The following is a 25494-nucleotide window of genomic DNA, read 5'->3' on the forward strand; positions in this document are numbered from 1 at the left end:
AAACTACTCATCGGTTATCTAAAAGTAGAGTTTTTGGCACAATTCCCTCTCTATTTTCTCAAATTTGAGAAGCCCAAGTCACGGCAATTATTTTTGAATAATGTATTCCCATACCTATCTTTACTCGTTTTTGAGATACAGAGCCTCAAATGACGGATTTCTAAATGAAAATGAAAATATTCAGTTTGTGGCTTTTCTATGAGGTTTCTCTTGAAGAACGACGAAGAGGACGCGCTTTTAAGCTAAAAATTCTTGTGACACGCATCATGGGCCTTGATTTTTGCAGTTTGCCGAAGCTCTTTTTCGACGCGAACAAAAGTGTGATTTCATTCGCAGTCAAATGCCTCAGTCAAGTACAGAATTGTCGTTGGCGGCACCATTTCAAGTAGAACTAAGTCGCTTTCTTTTAAAGAAACAACAAACTTCTTTGAGTGCTCGCAAGGAAAATAGAGTCCAGAAGCCGCACTACTTTCGATAAGACTTGGAATAAAGGTATTTCCGACTGGAAATGCGCAATTCCGCAATAAGATATTCGAGCCACTATTTCGCTAAAAACCGTAATTGCTTTCGAGTTAGCACAGTAGTGAAAAGGGTCACATTTCACGCTACTCTTTGGAAGAAAAACGGCAAATAAGGGAAGTTGAAATAATAAAGCCGTAAAAGGGAAGCGAGTTCGAATTCGGACAATGGAATGTGGGACTAAAAAATCCCTCGCGGTTGTTGGAAAGGTGTCTGGAAATGTAAAACTCGTGTTCACTCTGCACATTTCCGCCCCTATGAGACGAACTGGAATTCCGTAATGTACCTTAACACTGCTACAAAGTCAAATTTGGCTTAATCCGGCTCTCACGTAGCAACAAAAGAAAAAGATCAAATTTGCTCGCTCAACCGAAGTGGAAATACACCAGACGAGAAATCCATTACATGTTAGAGTTTCATGGCAAAACCGTTTCGCAATGAGTTATAGAGCCAAACGCCTGTCTCTGGCACGCGTTTTGTTCCGTGAACTCTTGGGAAATTTTTATTAGGATTTATTCCACCATAGTCATTGAATTCAGAAACAATCCGAATTCAAGCAAGGTCTGAATATTCAAATTATCCTGACGTCAGTTCCCGGACCCGGTGGCGTCGCGTCAGGATCAACTCCTCTCTAATTAATAATCCGGGACCTCAAAGGGCGCTGATAAACCGGATTTTCCCAAGCAAGACGTCTTCAAAGAGACGACAATAATTATTTCAATCCTCGTATACATAGCGCCGAAATGATTTCCTAAACCTAGCAAGTCACGCTTTTACGTCTACTGCAGCTTACCTTTCTGAGTGGCTGTCGCATAGCAGAGGGTTGGGTGGTCACGAACGTCCTCAAGGCGGTCAAAGGGGCTGGAAGTCCGGCAAGCATATGCTGGACATGCATCGCGGGTGCTTGCAGGTGTAAGTGGCCTGCTGGGTGGATGGGTACTGCCACCATTTTCTGCAGGGGCATGCCCCACGGCAAGTACCAAGTACCTGGGTGCTGCATAGTTCACCTAAACCAAGGTAAAGTGGGAATTTAATTTGGTAATTTGCCACGACAGGAAAATTGGGAAATTTATGATGATCGTCCTGACGACACCGCCACATACTTGCAAAAAATATATTTATAAACTGATTTGCTGGTTGTCTAACTTCCAGGCAATGGATTTTGGCGCCACGTTGCCGGTTTTTGCTTATTTTCCCTACTAGATTTCTTTCTAGAAATATTTTTGTTTTAGTATCATTTCCCTTGAAATGTTTTTGAGTCATATTGTAATCTTATAGCCTCAAGGCTCTTTATAAAAAACATGTTTTTCCACTACCAAAAAACAGAATCTATGACTTCTCTATTTTTTTAAGTAGAGACTTTTTTGAAACTTGTTAGATTCAAAAAGAAACTTAAAAATAGTTGTTACGCCACTGTTAAGGCTCGGTTATCGTCAGGAAAATTCAATCGCCTTAAAAATCAGAGTATCAGCGTTTTCAGCATTATCTAAACGTTATCTCTATGAGAAAAACTAACAACAAGAACTTTATTCCTTGACAATCTAGAGTTAACCACTAAACTCTGCACTCAAATTGGGGCTCTACCTCGTGTACGTTATGATTAAAGAATTGCTCTAAATATATATTGGTTAATTTAAATATCAAAAGAAGTATGTTGGAGGTATACGATTCATCTATTCTGGATCAAAGAGAGATAGAGCGTATAGAGGTGAGGAGAAAAATTGGATCGAATTGGAGAGCATATTGATAGAGAGATGCGCATCTGCTGAAAAAGTTGAGATAAACAGAGTAATGGTAAACCACTGATTTAAGAATAACATTCAACCACGATCTAACCTAGATTATTTTCTCTCCTTCCTCAATTTGAGGAACCTCCTCTCTACTGCTTTGCAAGAAGACCTGAGGGGACATTACATTACTACAGTTCATCGAAACTACTGGAACTTTCTTCATTTTACTTTGAAATGTCCATAAGATCAGTACACTCAGCCATCAATTTTTTAACACTCTTTTCAAAGCCATATGCGTCAAGTTTATGAACTCACATTTCTCTTCGTTTCCAGACATAAATCCCCTAATAACAATTTTTTCCAAGTTAAAACTTGCCATGAATTCTGATCCTCGAAAGGCAGGATGTGTGTAGGGAGATAAAATAAGTCCAACACTCCCTTGCCATTTCTTGTCGAAAATACGCGAAAAAGTTGCAAATGAAGAGTCAGAAAGCCGTTTACATCTCTCCTACGCCTCGAAAGTCCATCCCCAGTGGCGTCGCTCTGAACTTTTGTGTCAGGAACACTATAAAATAATGCTTTTTTACACGGTAAGGAGGAAAGGGGCTTTTCCTTCGGGATGGAGACGTTTGATCGATGCGGCACGCTCTCAGGCATTTCCGTGCCGGGTGACGAAACTCGCAGGGCACGCGGGAGGGCGAGCTCTCAAAGGAAAAATGAAAAAGAAAGGGTTAAAATCGACGACACGGCTCTGCTTTTGATGGGTGACTCTATATTTTAATGTCGTTTTTAGCTTCCAATACGAAACTTAATGCTGCCTAAAAGGCAAGCAAACTTCTTACTTACCTCCTTATAAGGAATGCGGTTCCCGTCCGCAGCACTTTCCAAACAAAGCAACTTTTTTTCTCCTTCTCTCTCTTGCCCAGACACTGCCAAAATAACTTTGCCGGCCCTACGGGACAGGAATCATTGACGAGATGCACACCCGGCGAGTTATTCCATTATAAGTTTGATGGCCAGCTGCCGTAGTCCGGTCCTGGAAAACCAATAAGCTGGTTTCAGAAAAATTGAAAAAAAATGCGAAACAAAATAACAGGTTATGACATCATCGCCCACATATGGATGATAAAAAGCGACGACTGGGACTTAGGTCAGGTCCGCGGTGCGGCCAAGGTAAATGGATTTCGCAAATTAAGGGGCGTTTTTTTTTCAAGCTTGGCTAGCCTCACCTTCAGACCAGACATCTTTGGTTGAACTTCTCCGTTGAAATGGTTGAAGGTACCTGATGATTTCTGGTCTTTAATGATATGCCTAAGCAGCTTTGATGTCGCTTTCTAATTTAATCGGGCCGGAAACCGGGGTCCGAAGGGTCCCTGGGGTATGATTAAAGCCGCAAAGGACAGGATTCGGGAAAGCAAAATACATTTTATCCAGTTTGGTGCGTTTCTTGCCCCGTATAAAATCGAAATTAGTTTGCGTACGGATCTTCCGTTCATTGTGAACGTCGTTTGGTTTTCGAGCGACTTCGACATTAACGAAGGCTCAATTATTATCACGAGGTTAAACCAGACGCTCAATTTATTTTAAATGGGATTCAATGCTTGTAATATAATTTACAGTTGGGAAGCTGAGTTAAAACCCTTCGCTTATCGTCATCGAAATTGGTGTTTTGCAGCTAAAAATCATGAACCAATTTGCTATATAAATTTGCTTTCCAAATAAATCGAGTTCCACGTAGGATTATGACCACGATTTGGCGCTAGATGTGGTTTTTTATACGTTTTTTTTTCGATATAAAGAGAGCCTCAAATATTACGAGTTATCCCGACCAGACGCCCAATTTATTTTCAGCGATGAATTTGAGTGCTTGTTGTAATGTAACGTAATCGAACCTCCAGTTAGACGTGCCGAATACTCAGCCTGTTTAAATTTAAATAGGCAATTAAGCTTGATTTGCAGCGGCAAATCGACTCAATTCCATTGAAATAACCGATGTTTTAAATGATTCGTCTCAAATTTTCCCCTGCTCCAGTTTAAATTTTCTCCGAACCGCAGGCCAAGTTTACGTTATCTGTGTTTAAAAAAAACTGACAGGAAACCATCGAGAACATTAATCGGTACAAAGGCCGGATTTCTAACAATAAATCTGGCTCACGTGTCTGGATTGTGAATTTGAGTTTAAAAAAGTGGACGTCGGCCCAGATATATGCGACGTAATAGGCACACGTCACTGGATTTTTTCCATTCTCGAACAGAAAATATCCAGCCCGCAAAAAAACGCGAAATAAAACAATCCGCACATACCTAAATATTGCCCCTAGACCTGCGAGTTATTAGCTATAGCTGCATGTTCACACACTAGGTAATAAACCGCTTATTACAGGACGTAAAAGTCACTCAAATACCGCATTTTCCATTGAAACCGGCGCTTCAATGAGATGTAAAAATTTTGAAATTCCATTGAGTTTCCCCAAAAGCTCTCGATAGAAGAAACGCGTGGCTGAAATTTTTGGGACTCTGAAATGCCCCATAGAAAAAATAAATGCCCATCATGTGCGTATACATAGTTCCTATTAAAACTGCACAAAATGTCGAGAAAATAGCACTAAGCAGCTTGCTGATGTGATACTGGGTTGGCAGCTGCTGAGATATTCAGCTGAGCATTTCAGGTGCGCCGGGTTCTCAGGTTATTGAAATTTTTATTTGAAATTCAGTTTTTGAAACCGAACTTTTCTACCTTTCGGACGGCTTTACTGATGCCCCCATGCTTTGGGCCTGCTCCGCAGGAAACCCATCCCTGTATTATGGTGTCATTCTTACGAAATCAGTAGCAGGGCTCTGATTTCCGAAGTCGGCGAAAACATGGCACTCAAACGTAGATTGACATCACCAGATAGTTACTATCAGAGGCGCCATCTGTGTGTGCTGGGGGCCAGATGCCGCGTCTGATTTCCACACAGCGAGATGCCTGGCCTGAGGCACATAGGATGGAAGTCAGCCCCAGTATCTACCCCCGCAGACACAGATGGAGACATCGATAGCCTTTATCTGATGGTACTGTACGATCTGAAGGTTTTTAAGGTCGTTTTTGGACAGGCAGATGTATTCGGCTTAAGCAAATATTCGGCCCTTTCGGCCTCTCAGGTAAGGCAATTTCGCCTCGCATATTTTCAGGTTTCCGGCTGGGTTCCATTGGCTTATTACACAATCTAATTACTCTCAGTACAAGCACAATTTCCAAATTTATTCCCGAACAATTCCATCCCCATTTAACATTGCCCGCCCTCATTGGCTTACCAAACCTTTACCAATTATAATGAAAATACGAACATGTTCATTGAGACGAACACGATTGCAATTCAATTAAATTGTGATTTAGAAGTTAGTATAATTGCGTATATTTTCCGAAAAAATGCCGTTTAATAGCAAAGCCATCGCGTTTTCAAAACGTTGGAACTGTTTCGGGCGTGTGACGCATAGGCGAGCCCGGCCCTGTAAAATTCCATGACCTAGCAAGGCGAAAGCCCATTCAATAACAATTTGAGTGCATCTTCTTTAAAGAAGCGTGGAAATGAGATGCCGAAGATGAAATCATTGTCTTATATTTAGAAGTTAATTTGTAATTTAGATTGTTAATGGTACTTGTAGGATAATGGTTCCGTACAATTTAACGCTGCGTTTGGCCTTGTTTTGTATTCCGGTTCGTCATGTCTTTTTGGGGAAAAAAACTTAGCCGCAATCCGCCTGGGAGGTATTTATTTGGTCCGAAACTTTCCGAGGGGAAACCACTTAGACCTCACCTATCCAATTTGTTTCGTCCATGTTCCAAAATAAAGCCAGCACAGAGATGCTGCCCGGTTTTAAAATTGAATAATTTAATTTTAGACCCTCCGTCGACATTAGTGCCGACAGGATGATGAAATACCAGAGCATTGTTCACGTGGCCGCGAGTCCGGCCCTGGACAGAAATCACGAAAAATCCGCAATAATTCACACCTCATAGATTCACGCGATTACCTTTATTCCGTCATCGCAAGTCTCGCGAGAGGAATATAAATAAACGGACAGTTAGACCAACTTTATGTCATCATCCGGTGCAATGCGCTCGTATTAAATTCGGGTTTGTTTTCATATTCAAATACCTGGATTTTCCTTTATAAGAAACCTTCAACTTCGTGTCTGATTAGTCGGTATTCCGGCCGCTAAAATTAGCAGATCAGGGCCCAAAGTCTAATTAAAAATCCTATTAGCCAACACGCCCACGCCATTCAGAGGCGATCTTCTATAATTAAGTTTTTGAATGTTCTAAAGTGGCGGGTATTCGGTGATTTATGTCGCTTTTGTGCTCGTTTATTTGGTGATAGTTGCCTGTTAATTAGTCGGCTTTTGGAAAACTGGCACACCCTTCCCGTTAGCTCAACGCGATAGAAGGAAATTTTGTTCGCTTCCGCGTCTTCGGAAGATTTTTGTCCTGGAAAAGTGCTGTCGCGCATTTGACGAGGACGAGTTTTTCCGGAAATGACGTCAGAACGGCCATATGAAATGTCAGCAAGCAGACGTCATTTTAACGTCATTCCTCGGGGTCTCGGGCGCAGTTCTCCGCGTTCGATTGGGAGCAGTTCACGTCATGATGACGTGCAAATGACGTATACATGGATCGATGTGTAGCGGGGAATTCTATGAAATCCATGCAATTTTGACGTCATTAAAATTCGAAATATTCCTACCGAAATTTCCAGAATTCATCCCCTGGCCCCATGAAATTCACAATCAAACATATCTCTTCTTCTCTTGACAGTCTTGACATGCATAAACTTGTGAATGATTGAATTCTCGGCAAATTCCAGCTTGTTGTTATCGTTTATCTCCCTCCATTAGTCGAATATAAATGAAATATGTATAAATCCAAAACTGTGGAAATTATGGATGCAGCGTTCGTACCTACGCATAAATTTATCACTTTGGGCTAATTACCCAAATAATAATTGTATTCACAGAAATAGCTTCGTGTGATGTGCCTGAAACCTCTGTTGAAGCACAATCTGGTGTACGGTAATAATTGGTTATTGATCTGATGATCTGGACTTTGTTTAGACTAATTGCAACATGTCTGGATTGTTGACAGAAGCATAATGGACATCACCGACTTTTGCTATTGAGAATCGCCTAATTTTGCAATTTTCTGTTTAATTTTCCTCAGATTGGCTAAGTTTTCAAATCAACCTTCGCATGATTTAGGCGCTAAAGCAGAAGCGTAGCGCACGGGGACCGACTCAAATCGCAAATCTAATCAAACGAGGCACTGATTTTGAAAATTCGCACCGTCCATGTAACGTCGACCTACAAATCAGTTCAGGTTATACGCAGAAAAAACGCGGAAAATGTCCGATTTAATGCAGCAGTTGAGGACATTAGACCGTTCACTGAAGTTACAAATCCCAGCCAAAGCACTAATTTTGAAAGTTGATGGCTGCAAAAGCAAATGCGGCACCATATTGCTCTTTTGCTCGGATCAAGCTGTAAGTCAGCGGTATATGTGAAAAATTCTCGGAGGGGTCGCAGAGGCATACGAGTTGGAAATGTGGGGCTGTTCAATGAAGTCTCAAATCAAAGCAGCTTTGGAAAGCTTGAAAGAACGCACATGCGGTATCTCAAGGAACTGGGAAAAAATTGCCAGTTCAATCTGTAAGTTAGCAGTATATGCGAAAAAATCCTAGCGATGGCCGATTTAAATCAGAGGCGTACCGAATGGGAATTCAAGACCGGCTAAAGTTACATACCGAAAGTACGCCACTGTTTTCGAAAATTGATAACCCGAGAAGTAGGTGCGGTTTAACTAATTGAAATTTGCCTAGTTCAGGATGGTTCGGGTGAGGATGTATGTAACGCGGATGCTGGAGGGAGTTATAAGGAGCGGAGGAAAGGGGGAGACGCAGCATAAAACCGTGTAGACATATGTTAGATCTTCTTGTTTAAGAAAAGAGCTAAAAGTATCCACGTGTGGGAAGAACTTGTCACTGTCTGAAGGAATCCCTGACGGCTGTGCGAGACGGGTCCATGGCAAAGAGGGGAGGTTTTAGCGAGTAGGCGTCCCCTCAGAGATTAATCTCACATAACCGCTCGCCAGAACAACAGGCCGGCTACCTATGAAGATTTCCTCCTTTACACAAAAAAAAGGTTAGAATGCATTTAAATCAGATGCGTATCAAATGGGAATTTTCCCCACAACGTACGTACCCAAACCCTCGGATGAGGTGGCGATTTATCGCGGAATTCCATCTCCAAAAAATATGTTTTCAGTTTTTACCTCCTACGAAGGAAATGATCTCTCGAAGTATCCAAAAAGCTGGTTCTGCTTCACGCATATTTTCATTTCTGCTGCCTATCAAGCAGACCAAATTAATTATGCAAAACCAGCCATAGAAAAAACGGAAGAACCAAACAAAATTCCACCAGTGGTTTACATGGTGATACAAAGCAAATTCATGACGAGGCCAAAACAATCTTCGAACGGTTTCCGTAAGTGATTTAAGGTCACTCATCGGGAACTGGAATTCACAAACAATTCGCTTAACCCTCAATGGGCCCAAACACACCCCCTGATGCATTCCACATCCTTTGCGGCTGTAGACTGTGTTTTCGCGTATTTTTTGCTAAAGAACGAAAAATTTACATAATCGAAAACTTCCCCAGCCAACACCCTTTAGGTTCGAATGGGGGATTTGTGTATAGAGCTGAAACAGCCGCAAGCCTCGTTTTACTTGATGTTCTTCCTTATCAAGCCATTTGGGACTGCTTGAGATACAGCGCTTCAAGTTGCTTTGTGTTTAAAATTCAAGAGACAGGGAAAAATTATAATTACCGTTTTTCCACGTGGAAGTCGAGGCATTTTATTTATCCCACCCAGGGCGATATATCTGTCGATAGTCCCGAATGCATGCGTCGGCTTTAATTATGTAATTTTTGGAGTATGCGAGCCTGTCTGGGGCGATTAATACGCATGAGAAAACGTAGATTTACACAGCTCTTACTTAAATCAAGCTCCGAGCGCACATTACGCAATCGAGGCCTTCATGCCGAGTTAAAAATTTATTGATGAGCTTTATAAGTTATCATAATTACCGAGATTTCTATTTGCAATTGGTTTTACGCAATTAACACGTAGTGGCCATCAATCGAATCGCATGGAAGGGCCATGGTTTTTCCTGTTGTTGCCGCAGTGAGTATATTATTATTGCACTTGAAGCCTCTTTTGATGGGATCGAATAAAAATCCATTTTCTGCCTTATTTACCGACCGATTTTCAAGCGGAAAACCTCATCGAATAGAGAATTTCATACTCAACTTCGAGATAAGTACGGAAAATAAAGTGTTTCGCCTTATAGAGCGCAAGCACCAGAGGATAACGAACGATCCATAGGAGCTACAATCAAATGAGCTGGTACTTCGATTTTATTTCGGGGCATGCCAATTTGGACCAGCTCCATTGTTATTTTAGGTAAAGTGAAAATTTCACGGCAATTAGTTTCATTTTGAAGCTTGCGATTCGTTTATCTGCACTTCAGTGTTTTCGTTTCATGAGCCGGTAATTGAAATTCGAAAGCGAAGCTTCTTCGGCCATTAATTATTATTGAAACACAGATATTGTGCAAAACGAATATATCATTTATTTTATGGGGATTTGGCAAGAACGCGTTACGGCGAGTCTATGTGGAAATTTGCCCTCAAATGCCGCTGTTATTGCAATTCAGCAGGACATTCGTGATTTGACCCCAAAGGGAGCTTTTCTGCGAGCTCACTTCGAGGGCCGAAATTGTCAAACTGCTGGTAGCTACACGGAAATGGAACAAATGGCACCCGACTTAACAGGAACTCTGAGGGCGAGCGTATCAAACTCCTGGTAACTCCACCACAACGCCACAGAAGTAATACCGAGAATTATGAGCCGAAGGCCGCGCTCTCAATCGTCACGAAAAATAGCTTCTTGTTGAAATTACCAAGATTTTGACACCTCAATCCACGAATAATGCTGCCCAAATCTCCCCATTTCCCACCCCCTAGCACCCACCCCTCCAATTCAAATATTTACCCAATCGAGGTGAAACACAACCACACTCATGCACCACTATACTGGGGGTAACAGTTCGCAACGCCACTGCCCACCGGAGACTTTCGGGCTCTTTTCTGATGGTCAAGTCCTTGTATGTTTTTGGTCAATGGTCATTTACATGGGACACGCGTGTTTGCCAATTGCTGCGGCTGCAGAGTGACGCAAACGATTGCTGCGAATGGCGGTTGAGGACTGAACGCAGCAGCTTTGGAAGCGACGGCGACGCTCGCGTTGGAGACGTCGACGTCGCGGGTGTAGGACGACCTGGTTGGTGCGCCATCCTTGCAGGAGTAATTATTATGTGGCCCATCTAAGGGTTGTTGTATTATCGTTTAATAATTGAGGAAATTTCCCAGGAGGAAATAACCCACGATCTTTGAAGAAGGATTTTAATTCAGAAAGACTTAATTGACATTCACTTTCAGAGAAAAGGGCAGCTGCAGATGAGCGGCATAGTTGTGTTAACTTAAAGACTAACGGGGTTTCGGGCATTTTTCTAAATTTGATCGTTGATAAGACGGGGAGCTATCAAGCTCAGCGTGGATTTCACCCCAACATCGACCCATCATAAACAATACAGGAGAAGCTGCTGAGAGAATCAAGTTTAACTTTAATGAAGGGAGCAAACATGTGCGGAGCAAATAAAGTCAGGAGACACTAGTCAAAGTTCCAGCAAAATAAATCTCTTGTACATAGTCTTGGACATATGCAACATAATTTGCAAGGATTGTGACCACAAACGTGTGGAAACAGGTGTCCTGCAGTCGACGAAACATGGGCCAAGTATCAAGGGAGAAATCACTTTGCCAATATGTGCAAACGTGCCAGACAAGAGGAATGCCTCGAGACCAGGAGACAATAAGAGGAATCTAGTCTACGGGGGGAGAGGTGGAAAACCAAGAGGGCAAGAAAAAAAATGGAGAAATAGGAGTAGGCATGAAAAGAAAATCGACTCATTCATTGAGACAGGAATGATGAAGACAAAGACCTTTTGGTATATACTGTAGAAAAACTAGTGAGTCCAGTGTAGACCCCTCAGAAGGAACCCTCTTTAGTTTTAAAAAATTCCCAGATAATAGTTAAAGAAAAGAATTATATGTAAAATTCCAAAGTCTTCAATAATCTTGGGAAACTTCCAGATAGCACCATATACAGGGTGTTTCATTTAAAGTCACGCAAGCCATTATCTCGAAAATTATTTGTTATGAAAAGGGAGGTTCAAACTATATAAGCAAATTTTTACTCAAGACCATTTAAAGGACATCTCAAGGTCAATTTTTTTTTAATGGAATACCCATTTTTTTGGTAAATTTGTAAAGAGTTTAAAATATTAAGTGTTTTTTACTGAAAAAGTGTTTTCTATAACTTCTCGTTTTCCAGATACCAACAAAAATTTAATTCACAGATTCTAAAAATTAACCCAAAATCATAGTAAAAATTTAATTTTAAACATTTATCAGCCGAAAAATGCGCAAAATGTTGATCTTCCGCACCGAAACATTATCCAATTCTCATGGTAAACGATCTCGAAATAGTTTCAGTTGTTGGGACTTGAACGTACACTTTTTCTTTAAGATAACCCCAAAGAAAAAGTTTAATGGGGTCAAGTCAGGTGATCTGAGAGCTAGTTCACTGAACTTATTTGGTTGTTTTCATTGATAGCAGTTCTTGCGAGAGTTTTTTGCTTGTCTCCTTCCACGTTCCAGACATTTTTTGATTATTCGATAAAAAGTTCGACGCATAGGTATTTTTTCTTCGGAGAATCTTTTCAATGCCGTTTTGACCGCTTTTTCTACAAGCTAACACAATTTGAATTTTGTTTTCTTTAAAAAATGTCTATGTTTTTCACTTTTAAATTGACAACTTTAGTTGAAAAACAAATAATAAGCTTCGTTTTAAAAGTTTTTTTCATATTTATAAATAAATGCTATACCGCAAAAAAATTAAGGGCACATTTCAGTGAAAACATGACTTTTCCGTTCGACTGATAAATGTTAAAAAATAATTTTTACCATGATTTTGGGTTAATTTTTAGAATTTGTGAATTTTTTTATTTTCCATTAATAAAATGTTTTCGTAATTTAAGCCATGTGTTACTTTAAATGTGCCATTTAAATTTTTGTTGATATCTGGAAAATGAGAAATTTTAGAAAAAACAACTTTTCCAGCAAAAAAATAGTGTTCCATTTAAAAAAACCAAGTTAGCCTTGAAATGTCCTTTAAATGACCTTGATTAAAAAATTTACTTATGTGCATTGAACATCCATCTTCATAACAAGCAATGTTCTTTAACACTTTTTTTGATTTTAAATTTTGGACATAATCGCTTGTGCCACTTTAAATGAAACACCTTGTACTACTCCAAAGGATAATGCCAATATTGTCCCTATCCGTAGAGTCAAAATAAAATTGCACGACATATTAAAGGATGAATTAGATAAATTTAAGGAAAAAAAACAATGAAAACTGTTGATTAACCAATAGAATGGTTGCATGCCTTGGTCACTGTCAAGAAACCCATTGGGGATTTGCGTTTATGTCTAGATCTAAAGCACTTAATTGACTCGACTAAAAAACAAGGTTTTCTTATCCCATCTATTAAAGAATATCTGCAAAATTATCTGGTATGCAGTATTTTATGATCCCTGATATGTATGCGTGATGGATATTGGCAAGTTTAATTGGATTTTATCATTTCAGACATTTATGCCGTTGCAACACCTTTTGGAAGGTATCAATTTTTAAGATTACCATTAGAGAGTTCATCAGCCCCAGAGGAGCCCAGCGGAAAAAATTTAAGTGGCTGGTGACCATAGCCCCAATTATCCTCAGGCAAGTGGTCTAGCCGAGAACGCGGCGACGATTTCAAAAAATACCACGAAAAACACTCTTGGGGGAGGAGAGCATGTGGACATTAAATCGGCTTTATTAAATTATAAAAATTCCCCTTTAAAGGGAATTATTTACACACTACAAAAATTACAGCCGAGTTTATATGTTGATATGTGTGCGAAGCTCTGGGCAAAACGTGATTTAATTTCAAAATATTATAATAAAAATGCCGCGATTCTAAAACCATAAAAAAATGCAAATTTGCCGCTGCGTGATCTTGCATGTCAATACCTTATCAAAAGGAGATATACAATTGGTAAAGTGTTCATGTGTGATTCAGAATGATGATTTGAATAACCGCACGGGCACTTCTGATGATAGTGCCCATGAGCGACACGAGACTGAACAGGACGGTGTGATGGATGCTCCATTTCAGGAACCATTAAACGACAATGTAGCGGAAACAGCGGATGGGGAAAGCGATAAGGACCGATTCTGGGAGACCCAGTAAAATACCAAGCTTGACCTTTTAATTAGAATCTTAAGGGTGCATAACATTAGTCTCGATATCGATCCTTGACTAGTGAAGCGTTGGGATTAAATCCAGACGTCGGATCATTGCCCATGCATGAGACCAAGAGGAGCGTATGATAAATAGAGCTCGTTCATAAATAAAGTTATCATTATATACCACGAGTGTTCACAAGAACGACTTGTAGAAATCGTGTCGCGATTGGGCCCCTCTCGCCTCTGGTGCTCCGGACATTTCGGCACAGTTGCCGACATTTCTCTACGGGTCCAAGTTATCATTCCGAGATGCCACATACATTATGTTCTGGATCGGCTTCAAAGTGAACATCCGGGAATTCGTCGCAAAAAGAATTTGGCACGTAATCAATTCTTTTGGCCTGGAATTGATAGCGGACGCCGAGCGAGCTGTTAAGGATGCAGTAAGTGTCCTCAGGCTGTTTCCAAATTGGCAAAAGATCTTCTTTGGCCATGGCCTGAGGCAAACAGCTCTTGGTCGGGAGTCCATATGGAGTTCACTGCGCCGTATGACGGCAAGGTGTTTCTGGTCATTGCCGACTGTTACAGCTGGCGGAGGTTCAAATGGGAAAACGGGGCTCTGGCTTCAAGATATAATTCATATTCGTGGCAAAAAAGGCAATAGCTCTTTAAACGTTTTCAAGCACCATCGGCCCACTCGTGCATTTTTAAAGTCGATCACTATCGAATTATGTTTCAAACAACGCAGAGCTTCAAGTTGGAAGTGATGTCTCTCGTTTGCATTTTAATCAATCTGGAACAGTCACATATGTTACATAAATACTGCTACAAACACCGATCTCCAGATCGATTTATTGCTAAGTACTGCTGGATCGATGTCAGCCGAACAGTCAATTTTGGGCCAGTATTAAGACCCGTGAGGAATGTGCACGTATTTTTATGATGGGTTCCGCTGCATTGCCCAAGCTCCTAATTTCGCATTTCAGCGAATATATCAATTTCCATCTCGGCTTTATGCTTTTTCGACCAAAAATTGTAATTCACAAAGAATTAATTATCTGCCTCACTACGACTGGCACTGCTTTTGTTCATATATATAATTGAAACGTTTATATTTGGGCATACTTTATTGAGGCATATATTGTACGAAATTGACAGCAATAATTACTGCCCCAGGAATCATTCTGGACGTTTAAATTAATCGCACAATAAATAATCTCTAATGTGGAGTGCGCTTTATAATCAATCTCGAGTGACAGGATTTTTAACATGCATAGAACAAACCAACATAGGAATTAATAAACAATATCCCAATTAATGTCACAATTTATTTAAAAAATCTCGAAGAACGTTAATCTTGAGGACTCCTAAGTTAATTATTTTTTCGGGTATCTCCTTCCTAAGGGTCCCCTAGGTGCCCCCTTAGGGGAGGCCCCTTGAGTAACCCCACGTCTCGAAGCCTCCCCAACTAGCGATTGTCTATTTCTCTTAACCCATCGAATTAAAAAATGTATGTGTTGGGTTGCTTCGACTAACCCAATTTGTCTTGAGTCACAGCGAATCGCCTTGAGAGAGAGAGACTGTCGCCCTCAGGGGCCCCTAAGGAACTTTACACTTTGATGATAGACTCATCTAGTGACCGTTCATTTTCAGCTAACGAGTCTAATTCCCAATTTTATCTTTTCGCTGTGAGGCCCCTAAGCGTATGGGCAACCTATATTAACCCAATTATCTCCGGCCTTAGGGGACCTAAACGTGTTTGGGCGGATGTTTTTTTAACTTCCAATCTATGTTATTCGCCCTTAGGGAGCCCCTTAAGTAATTTTTTCTGTTAGCGATAGACCCGAGTCGGGGGATCGCCGAGACCAACAGTATTTCATTCTCTATTCGGGGTTGTAGTGGTCCCCGGAAGAGAATCGAATATATATGGGCGTTAATTCTACATCGCTCTTCGGCACTTTTTGTGGGTAATTTAAACTGAATTTAATCCGCTTGACTGGACAGCACTGCACGGCGTTCAGGGACGACCTGAACTTGCCCGTCATAAATCTCCCCTTTTTATAAATTTGGTGCCATCACCTGCTCTCAAATCGCCACTGAGCGTCCGATAAAAGCACCTCAAACTGCCCCTTGAGTTGTGTCGGAAAATCACGTGGTCCTTCCACAAATAATACAAGTTAGAGCGAAAATGAAACGCGTTCGCATAGCCAGCGACGGGGGGTTAAATCAAATTTGGCCGGCCCCGACGACCGGAAAGTTTTCCCCACGAGGCCCCCGGCCCTTTCGTTCTCCGAAACTCAAACGTCCGGCTACGGTTTGAAGTTGATAACTTGCGTAATAATTTAATTGGAAGTTCCTTTGGTTTGTTTATGGAGGCTTTATGGAGCGGCCGATAGCAAACACAGGGTGCATTACACTGAAGGGTGTGAGCGATTTAAACGGCTGGAATTATCCTGTATTATAATGGAGAGGGCTGTTCACAGCCACGACAATAATGCGATTTAAGTCGATTACTGCCATGCAGTGTCAAGTCAAGCGATCTACAAATTTTGGATTTTTCGCTGAGGTTTTGCCCTAAATCTGATAACTACTGTGGATCTCTACGCCTTGTTTCTTTTCACATTTTTTTTCCCTTTTTTCAAGTGGTACACGCCAGTTTTACGATACACCAGCTTCAACTGCTAAACTTTCATAGCAGGCTTCATAAAAAATTTCCTCTTCTTGTTCCAACAATCCTTGCAAATACACCCCTGATTTTCAGTAATGTCTGTATGGAATCGAGACGTCAAAGAAAGAGTGTCTTTTGCTTTTGTGGGAACTCCAGGAAACCCAGTACGCCACTGCCATGCTGAAGATACTACGTCAGTGGCGCTTTAGTTTTCGTGAAACTCAGTAATGCATGTTCCAAATTTAGTTAGATAATGTTTTATGTCTAGAAAAACTCGACTTGAACTAGGGCGAAAGAGTGGGCCACCCATGGATTTTACTGCTAACAATGGCATTTGCTGCGTTTACATGCGGGACACCGTGTATATACAGGGCGTTTCTTAACCCCGATAGTAAAAAATTAAATAGGTGGATCATGAGCTTATTTTAAAGTAAAAACTACATATAAAGGCATGTCTTAAATTGGGTGTTGAAGTTTCACTTCTTCTTCGATTTTCATTAATTTCCCTATTGTTGGTAGAGGTAATTAACTCAAAATTGGTAGTAACAATCATTTGAGCATTACGAACAAACTGAAATAAAAATTATTTTAAATGTTCTACAGGGCGTTACTTTTTTCGTGGTCCCTCTCAATATTTTACATCAGAATTTCTTTATGCCATTTTTAGATTTTATTCATTAACTTCATTTAATTCCTTATGTCTTTTATTAACTTTTTTGCTTCTTTAGTTTTTTTACTAAGAACAACAGTTTAAGAGATATTTGCAAGAATATCTAACCACGTTCCTTCGATTGACCTGAGGACATGATAAAACTGCAAGGTCGTGAATGCTGCAATTAGGCATGGTAAACTGTGGAATTTGTATTTGTTTTATTATATAATTATTTTTCAGTTTATTCGTCATGCTAAAATGATTGTTGCTACCAATTTTGAGTTAATTATCTTGACAAATAACAGAGAAATTAATGAAAATCGAAAAGAAATGAAACATCAACACCTTGTAAATCAAAATAGAAGCAATTTAGGACAAGCTTTTACATTACGTTTTTGCCTTAAAATAAGCTCATGATCCACCCATTTCATTTTTTACCCTCCATTAAGAAGCACCTTGTACACAAGAAATGGCGAGATTGTGCTAAGTCAACACCGTTTTTAAGCCAAAATGGAGCAGGCGCTAAAGGCCTAAAGTAGAAATTGATTGTTGCCTTCGAGGAAACCCCAAGACATCAACCAATGTTTAATCGGTCATGTTCTCACATCGTGCGACCCTTTCCCAGTTTATTTACAAAACACGTGTCTCGGACATTCTTCGGGGACAATCAATTATTGGAGGGCTCTTTGACCGGACTTCGCCGAAACTCCCCTGGGATTCCTATTGTGTTGTAAAACGTCGAACGTTTTACTTCTGTTTTAGGACGATAATCCAGAGGTTTCGTTTGTCGGTTCGCCCTCACCAAACCAGATTAATTCCCAAAATTAGCCTAAACCTCGTTAGGAGGCAAGTAATTGAATTTAAAATTGGCCCTACACTGATCTGGAGACACTTTGTTATTAAAGTTCTTCAACCTCCCATCTCGCAGCGGCTTAATGCGGAGGCGCGTTCGTTAAATTAATTAGGGCTAAGGGCTGCAACACACCGATGATTCTCTAACGAAAATAAATTAACAAAAATCCGACTTCAATGGCGCTTAAATCTCAACACCTGACGCAAGGTCGAGAGACCAGTTACAGTGTTATTACGTCTGCAACCATGTAATCATCCTTATTGGCTCGAGGATATTATCCGATGGTTCAAGGTGGTTTGTGTGTTAATAAATGTGTTCAGGAGGAGGCCATTGTTGACCCACTAATTTTAGCCAAGAAGCCAAAAGAGGCTGTATGAGAAAGTTTTCAAATTAACCACTCTGCCTAACTAATTCCGGGGAGCACGCGTTTGGAGAACGAAATGTATTCTACGGTCTAAAACAAGAAGTGTAAATCCAGACTGGAGATAATATAATTTAAAATAAAGCCTGTTTGGGTGTTTGAAAGGGCGCCCCTTTACAACGATATTTCAGCGGGCACTTCATGCTCCGGCACGTCTCCACATTAATTAAATCTGCAGAACTTACTTCAAAATTACTTTACGTCATTCTTGACGCCGAATTTGCAGGGAATATTCATGTGGACAATTTCCCCATGCATCGGGGGGAAATTGCCGATACACGCTTATATAAAATCGCAGAAAAATTACCTCGGGATTTTAATGGAAAACGGTGCCCGACTCGAATTCGATTTGATAAGTAGTATACATTCTGTAGATTTTCGAGCCTGGAGTGTAAATTTGAAGGCGATGTGCTACGAATGCACAAGCAGCTGGAAACACGGCACGTATTTAAATTTAAGCGCTTTTCGCAACTATGTTTTCTTATATCTAGTTCCCCGATGGCTGAACCGTGCCCCACGAAGATGTGGGCCGAATATAAAAAACTGCTTACTATAGACTGGGCCAATTTCTTTCCAGCATGCAAGGCCCTTATAGAAGTCGTGCAAGAGCAAAAATCACGGAACATGAATCTTGGATAATCAGCAGGTAAAACAATAATTTCAGCAGCCAAACTTTAGTAAAGAAATATACTACTTCTAAAGCAGTCCGGCAACGTTGCCCTGCTCTTGATAAACTTCAGCATGACGTCAGAGAGCCACAGCAAGGCCTAACTAAAGACAATCAAGGCCTAACTAAAGAAGGTTGCGGAGTTGCCGTCGCATTACATATACATGACAACTTTAAGCCCATTATTCGCTCGTTATCGGACCGAAGACTAGTTGAAATACCCCTCATCCCAAACGTGTCAATAGATACAGGATATTAGTTAAGCTGTTGGCAGTTCGCTTTAAGGCAAAAAGGTCATATAAACAGAAAAAGGAAAAGCACTGTGTACAAAATTATTACAACCATTTAGCATGTCTAATAACCTGGGGCTTAAAAAGTGAGAAATTAACGGTTCGAACTTGAGTTAAACACATTGAAAACTGAAAAAATCCCTCTGCTGAAAAAGCTCGGTTTCTAACTTGACTGGAAATTTTTGTCTAAAAATTCGATTAATATTTTTATCCTTTGTGAGTAATACTTCTAATAAAATCTGGCAACGTCATTCTCCTCCTGACAGCCGTCCACGTGACGCCCCACACATGCAGGAGCTCAATGACAGCTCGAACAAAAGACAGTTGCTGCGTTGCCACTTTCTTTTTAGTCGAACCGATTTTAAAGTTTCAATTCCCATTAACAAACTGCAAACTATTTCAATCATTGAACAATACTCATCACCGGAGCGGGAACTTCCCACTGGCCCCATCTTGAACTCAAATTTGAGTTTCAACTGTTAATTCCGGTGTTAGTTTGTATTTGCTCACTAAGTTTCAACGTTTGGTGCAACAACGTCTGATGAGAAGTGATTAAGCTTTATTTACGTGTACCTAATTAAAGTGAACATGTAATTGAGCAAATTTTAGAGACAACTTAAAAAAAATGGACACTTAATTGCAATAATCCTTTCAACGAGATCAATTTGCTGGATCGCGCCAGGCAAAATGCCACCAAAATCCTGAATTAATTTAGCGGTTTGAAATAATGTTGCAAGCCAGACATTGTGCTGGAAATTTGCGAGTTTGAAATTTTGGCAAACCTTTTGCTAACAGTAAAGTTTCATTAGATTATTACTGCATTGTTGGCTCTTCTTGAAGGTGGGTGGACTTCGCGTCCTAAGTTTAGTTCGGGATCACACTTGAAACCGGCCTGGAATTCGGAGATATAACTGGAAAATTGCAGGGTATTAGAATGATGTTGCAAACTCTGGGAATTCATTGAAACCTCCCTCAGGGTTCGATGAGCAGAAGGGAAAAAAGGAAAACGGTCTTCTTCAACCGCGAAAATTCTCCCTATTGAAAACTTCAGAAATACTTCTTTGAGTCGTTTTTTCCGATTGTATGTTAAAGTGAGTTTCTCAGGCGTATAAGATTCAGCTTCGGCAGAACAAAATTAATTACCCACTTCTCCTGCTAAATGAAAACATCTGTTTCGCAGTTACTCTAATGCAGATAATCCTGTAAATTCCCGATCTACTAGTATGTTTTCTCCGATAACTAAATCCGCCCCTTATGACATGCAACATGCAAATCTGGAAGTTTGCCTATGGCGTGTGATTTTCTATTATGTTGAACGAAGAATTTTATGAATTTTAAGCAAACTTATTTCCTATTGCCACTGCGGTAACATCGTTCCAGACCTGCACTACACGACATGAAAATGGCCGAAGGCGAATCTCAGTTTCCCGACGTTAAAATTAGAATTTGGATTGGACAGAATCTCTCGCTTTTGTTCGGCTAGATTTTTTATGCTAATGGAAATGTTTAGGTGCCACACATATCGTAAAATTAACGACATAATAAAGAAGATTGTGCCAAGTTTCGTGCCGCAGTCCATGACCAGCGCCATTTCTCAAATGCCATAATTACGAACGTAGTTCATGCCAAATTTTTCTTTGATTTGATATTGTTCTGAATCGCGTGGCAACGTGCCAATGGATGCATCTATGTCAGCGTTGCTTAAAAATTCATATTTAAGGTAAAACCGGTCCTGGCAACTAACGACAAATCTAACGGAGCGCTTAATTATTATTGTACCGGCCCGTCGTTAACCGCCACTTCTCTTGCATCTTAATCGCCAATAAAGTTTGTTTTATTGCCGTTTTAGAAGTTTCGACAAGCTTTTAAAGTCGCCTCGGCCATTATATTTTCCAACGTTAAGGGGTAGTTTTAAGACTAAAACGGGAAGTTTACTTTTCCGGCGATATACTTCGGTTTTTCTATTATTTTGTTTCTAAATGAGGCCTCACACGCAAGCAGCAGGAGAGCGGAGGAACTGCACGCTATTCTCAATTAAGAGCAACTGAGAGCAACACTCACCCTCCACCAGGGGCTCGGACGAACATTCTCATCGGCGTTTCGGTGATAACATCGAGGAAAAATTGAGCATTCAAGGGAGTAGCTTCACGGCGCAAGTAGATCTATTTTAAATTTTTTCGTTGTTTCAAAAAATCCCTTTAAATTTAGAATTTCCCAGGGACTCCGACCCGGTGATGATGGAAAGCGAAGATCATTTTGCGAATAACTCACGCGGAAATATGCAGTGAGCATTTTCCACACAAAATTACTTGGTCAGACCAAACACGACAAATTACAAAAAAAAGACGGAATTTTCGCTAGGAGAATTGATTCGGGGGGAATCCCCGCGTCTTCAGTTTTGCGCTTCACCAATATGGCCTTGGATTTAGCATGTGGGTGGGAATACTTAGCACTCGAATAACTGTTTTTTTTTTCTGAAAAGCTTATCAGGACCGTATTTCGAAAAAAACTTATGATCATTCGCGGCAAACGAAATTGCACAGAACAGGACCAAGACTGCCCTGCTGAACTGCAATGGAAAAACGGCTTTCCCGAAATAATTTCGTAGATGTGTTCGTACCGGGAAACTACTCCTCTGAATTCGTGCCCATTTGACCAAGCCTGCATCTACTACTGGCGATCTAAACTTGGTCACTCTGTTCGTGCAGTTTCTTTGATTTTACGCTTCTTCGATAATGGTTCCTTAGCAACATCTACTCGGAAATTATTTAAGATCTTTAGAATCATAGAGGTCCTCCTGGAAACAGAGCCGGCCTTAGCAAGTCTGGGAAAGTTGTAATCACCACCCTCTTAGCTCCAAAAAAAACCGCCAACCAGGAAAGTCCACCGCCCCACCTCGTCCTCCATGAGGTACTGTCTGGAAGTTATCGAATCTTTTAGTACTCTTTGATCTTGGTCGTGAGGAAGGTTGGTAAGAGTCAGAGAAAACCGAAACTGATAGAACTGGTCAGTTTCGGTCAGTAAATTGAAATCCTGGTCATCTTTTGCGCGGGCAAGTTTTCATGGAAACAGCGAAACGAGGACAGACTGTTTTGGTATTCAGTGCCTAGAATTCTATGGAGATTATATCGCATATAAAGTGGTCACCACTTAGTGCCCTCGGCGGAACTGGGCCCCCTTTTCTCGCAAAATAGGGAATAAGTTATTCAGCTTCGGTAATGTTTTTCTCTAAAAGAAATAAATTCTGCTGCCCTTTCTGTCAAACTAACCATCCCTAATGTCCCTATCCGAGCCCTGACATTCAATAAAATCCACAAAATGATGTGGCACTTACTCCTGAATAAACGTTGTGACATATAAACTTCCTCAGTGTGTAAACACCTTGGAAAGTCCTCGGCTTTTAAAACAACTTTGAAAGCATCGGCTTTTAAGCGTCAAGCCTCAAAACCCCAACTTCCTCGACCACCGATATAATAAAACTTTAGAACTCCTTTTCGGACGCCTTTTTATTTTCCTGGAGCAGGTGTATTTGAGATTGGAGCTGTGTGAGGCCCCAATTTCGAATTCCGAAGATTGCATTCATCTTTCATTAACTTTGTCGCTGTGAGTTGCTCTGTGTTACGTAAGCTCATGGAAATAGCAATATTCATATGGAGTCGAATCTAGGTCAGAAGTTAAGAGAAGAATAAAGAGCGCTGAAAACTTTTTGAGTTCTGCATTGATGGGCGCATTTGCCGAACGGAAATTTACACTCTTGCCGTGTTAAAGGACAAATAATATTCCATTTTTCGAGCTCGTAAAAACCTGAAACATGAGGAATTTTACAAGTGCATGAGTACAAATATGAACAGCCGAATGAGGATGTGCGTCAGCACTGAACAAATCGAAATATTTGACTTCTGTTTGCAACTAATTGATGAGGCCTTGTAACAGTTACTATTAATTATTTAAAGAGCCAACGACGACATCAATTAAAAGCTGTTGCTGATTTATTACCCACAAATTTCAATAAATTATGTTCATATTAGTTAATAGCCAGCGCACACATCAAGGCTATATTGACCCTAATTATGTCATATTCATGAAGTCGGCGAAGAGCATCTTTCAGGTCACCTTAAGCTGTCTTAAGGCAAGAAATTAAGAGGGATTTCCTCCCTAATCGCACCGAATACGGACCATTTGCACATCAAAAGGGCGGCTGGTTCTGCGGTTTGAAACTCCCTTGTTGCATTGCGTATTCATCCGGCCTTGTTCGGGGGGTAATTTACATTGCTAATTAATATCAAATGGGGCCGTTCGGGTGGCTAACGCGAGCTCAGCCTAGTTTTTGCTCAGGATTGATTGCTCCCGAGTAGGTTATGGTTAAATTAAGGGCACACATTTACATCCCATAAAGCGGTTGTTTCGCTATTATTTAATCTACACGAGAACAAGAACAATCCGACCCAATGATTACGATGCGCCCGACAAACGTTTGCCGACATTCAACTAAGATCGGCCCAGTTCTTTGGCGGAGGGCCGCCATGTATTAGTGTCCCCGTGATCATTACGTCATCACATCCGCCGGCAGGATCGGCGCATGTAAGACGCAAGAGGTCACGGTCGCTTTCAGCCGCCATATTTCAGTGCCCCATTCATTCTTTTCTCTTAAATGAATGTAATTTTAGATCGTAGCAGTCATGCCCCGAGATCAACATATATTATATAAAATGGACAGAAAAGACGGCCACGCCAGAGCCATTACCATCAGAGCATTTATTGTCTCTTTCTAACTTGTTTAAGTTTGTTAATGTAATAGTTTTGTAGATCTATTTGCATCGTGAAACTACTGCCTTGAATGCGCAACTTTCCTTCGACAGATGTGTCCCCAAAACATTAACGAGGGTGTTCGTCCGAGTCCCTGCTAAAGGGTGAATGTCATTCTCAGTTAGTTTTAACTGAAAATAGAATGCAATTCCACCGCTCCAACTCGGTGTGTGACTGCCGGAACTAAAAAAAAACGCAAAAGTTAGGTTAGGAAGCCACATTTTTGCGTTGACTTGACATTATCGACATTCCCTATTATCTGATGTCAATTATCTGCGTCAACTGCCTGCTGCAAGGTGAATTGCAGGGGTGCCAATCCATTTGAGCACGACAATTTCATGTTGGAAAATAAATTTTAGGAAAAAGTGTTTTCGTTTTGAGAACGGAGCACTTTGAGTTGTTTGGTCGCCAATTTAAAAACAAATAAAATCTGGATAATGCAAGTTTAAAAGTGCGATGAATTATGAAATGAAATTTGAAAATTCCCCCTGTCGCAACCGATAGAGGTACGTGACTGCCGGTCGGCCCGAGACAAGAAATTCCGAAAAAGAATTTTAATTATTAAGGGCCTTCAAACGTCAAGGGCCGAAATTGAATATTCATCGGAAAGAAGTCGTAAAGCAAAAAAGCCGGTTGAGTAACGAGACAGTTTTCTGGAGTACGCGGACATTATTGATCAGCAGCTCTTAATAATAATGACGAGATCCGAGAAAACTACTTTTGCAGTCCATAACTAAGGGTGATTTTTTAAAAAAAAACGTCACTAACCACGACTTTCATTTATATCTTAACGTAATCAGCTGAGTAAACGGGGCTATTAGGACAAGCGGGGCAAAGAGGATCAGACGAAAAGATAAATTAAAACCGTTTCTCTTCCTCCTTTTGGGAATTTTGATGGCAAAAGATACACGACAGATCGACGAAGATAAACATGCTTAAGTTTATTTTGTTGTTAGATAGGTCTCTTTTTCCACTTTAGGCGGGATTAGGAGCAGGAAAGCTTCTTAACGTCACTTCACTTCTACCTGGATGCGACACATCCAGGGATGTAATCACCATCACTAGTCACAACAAGAGGATGGAAGCAAAATTCAATTAGGATTTTTTTGCTCTAGCAGCATTATCCAGGTTTGGCTTAAATTAGAGTAAACTCGCAAAAACGCCGACTATGGCAAAGTTCATTCAACTGATTTTCAGAGGCTGTTTACATTTTTGCAGGGGTGCTCAAATTTGCAAGTCCATGAGAATGGAAATATATGGGCATGTTAATATGGCAGACGAAACTAAAGTGTATTGGCCTTGAGCTCACCAAAACCAAATGCAGGTCAAGGTGATTTTTGATTGATAAATGGAGCTGGATTAGAATTGAAACCATCATACGTGGCTAATGAACTCCTGGGCTTCATCTGCCTGTAAAGTTAAATAAAACGTTTCATTAT

The 25494-nt window shown here is 40.6% G+C and overlaps 2 protein-coding genes across 4 annotated transcripts in view; one reads left to right on the forward strand and one right to left on the reverse strand.

The window, feature by feature from the left end:
* The window catches only part of LOC136414622 (pseudouridylate synthase RPUSD2-like), a 78869-nt gene extending 68307 nt beyond the window's left edge, over positions 1 to 10562 (reverse strand). For 2 of the 3 annotated variants that reach the window (XM_066398768.1, XM_066398766.1), the window contains exons 1-3: positions 10339 to 10562; positions 3096 to 3285; positions 1313 to 1526 (exon numbers count right to left, since the gene is read on the reverse strand). In XM_066398768.1, the coding sequence (XP_066254865.1) occupies positions 1313 to 1519 (207 nt within the window). In that variant the 5' untranslated portion in view covers positions 1520 to 1526; positions 3096 to 3285; positions 10339 to 10562. The remainder of the gene's footprint in view (positions 1 to 1312; positions 1527 to 3095; positions 3286 to 10338) is intronic. The other variant, XM_066398769.1, reaches the window with a different exon arrangement.
* The window catches only part of LOC136414629 (uncharacterized), a 250284-nt gene that overhangs the window by 160974 nt on the left and 63816 nt on the right, over positions 1 to 25494 (forward strand). The gene's annotated exons all lie outside the window — the stretch shown is intronic.

This window comes from Euwallacea similis, chromosome 18 (genome assembly GCF_039881205.1).
Source record: "Euwallacea similis isolate ESF13 chromosome 18, ESF131.1, whole genome shotgun sequence".
Classification (NCBI taxonomy): domain Eukaryota; kingdom Metazoa; phylum Arthropoda; class Insecta; order Coleoptera; family Curculionidae; genus Euwallacea; species Euwallacea similis.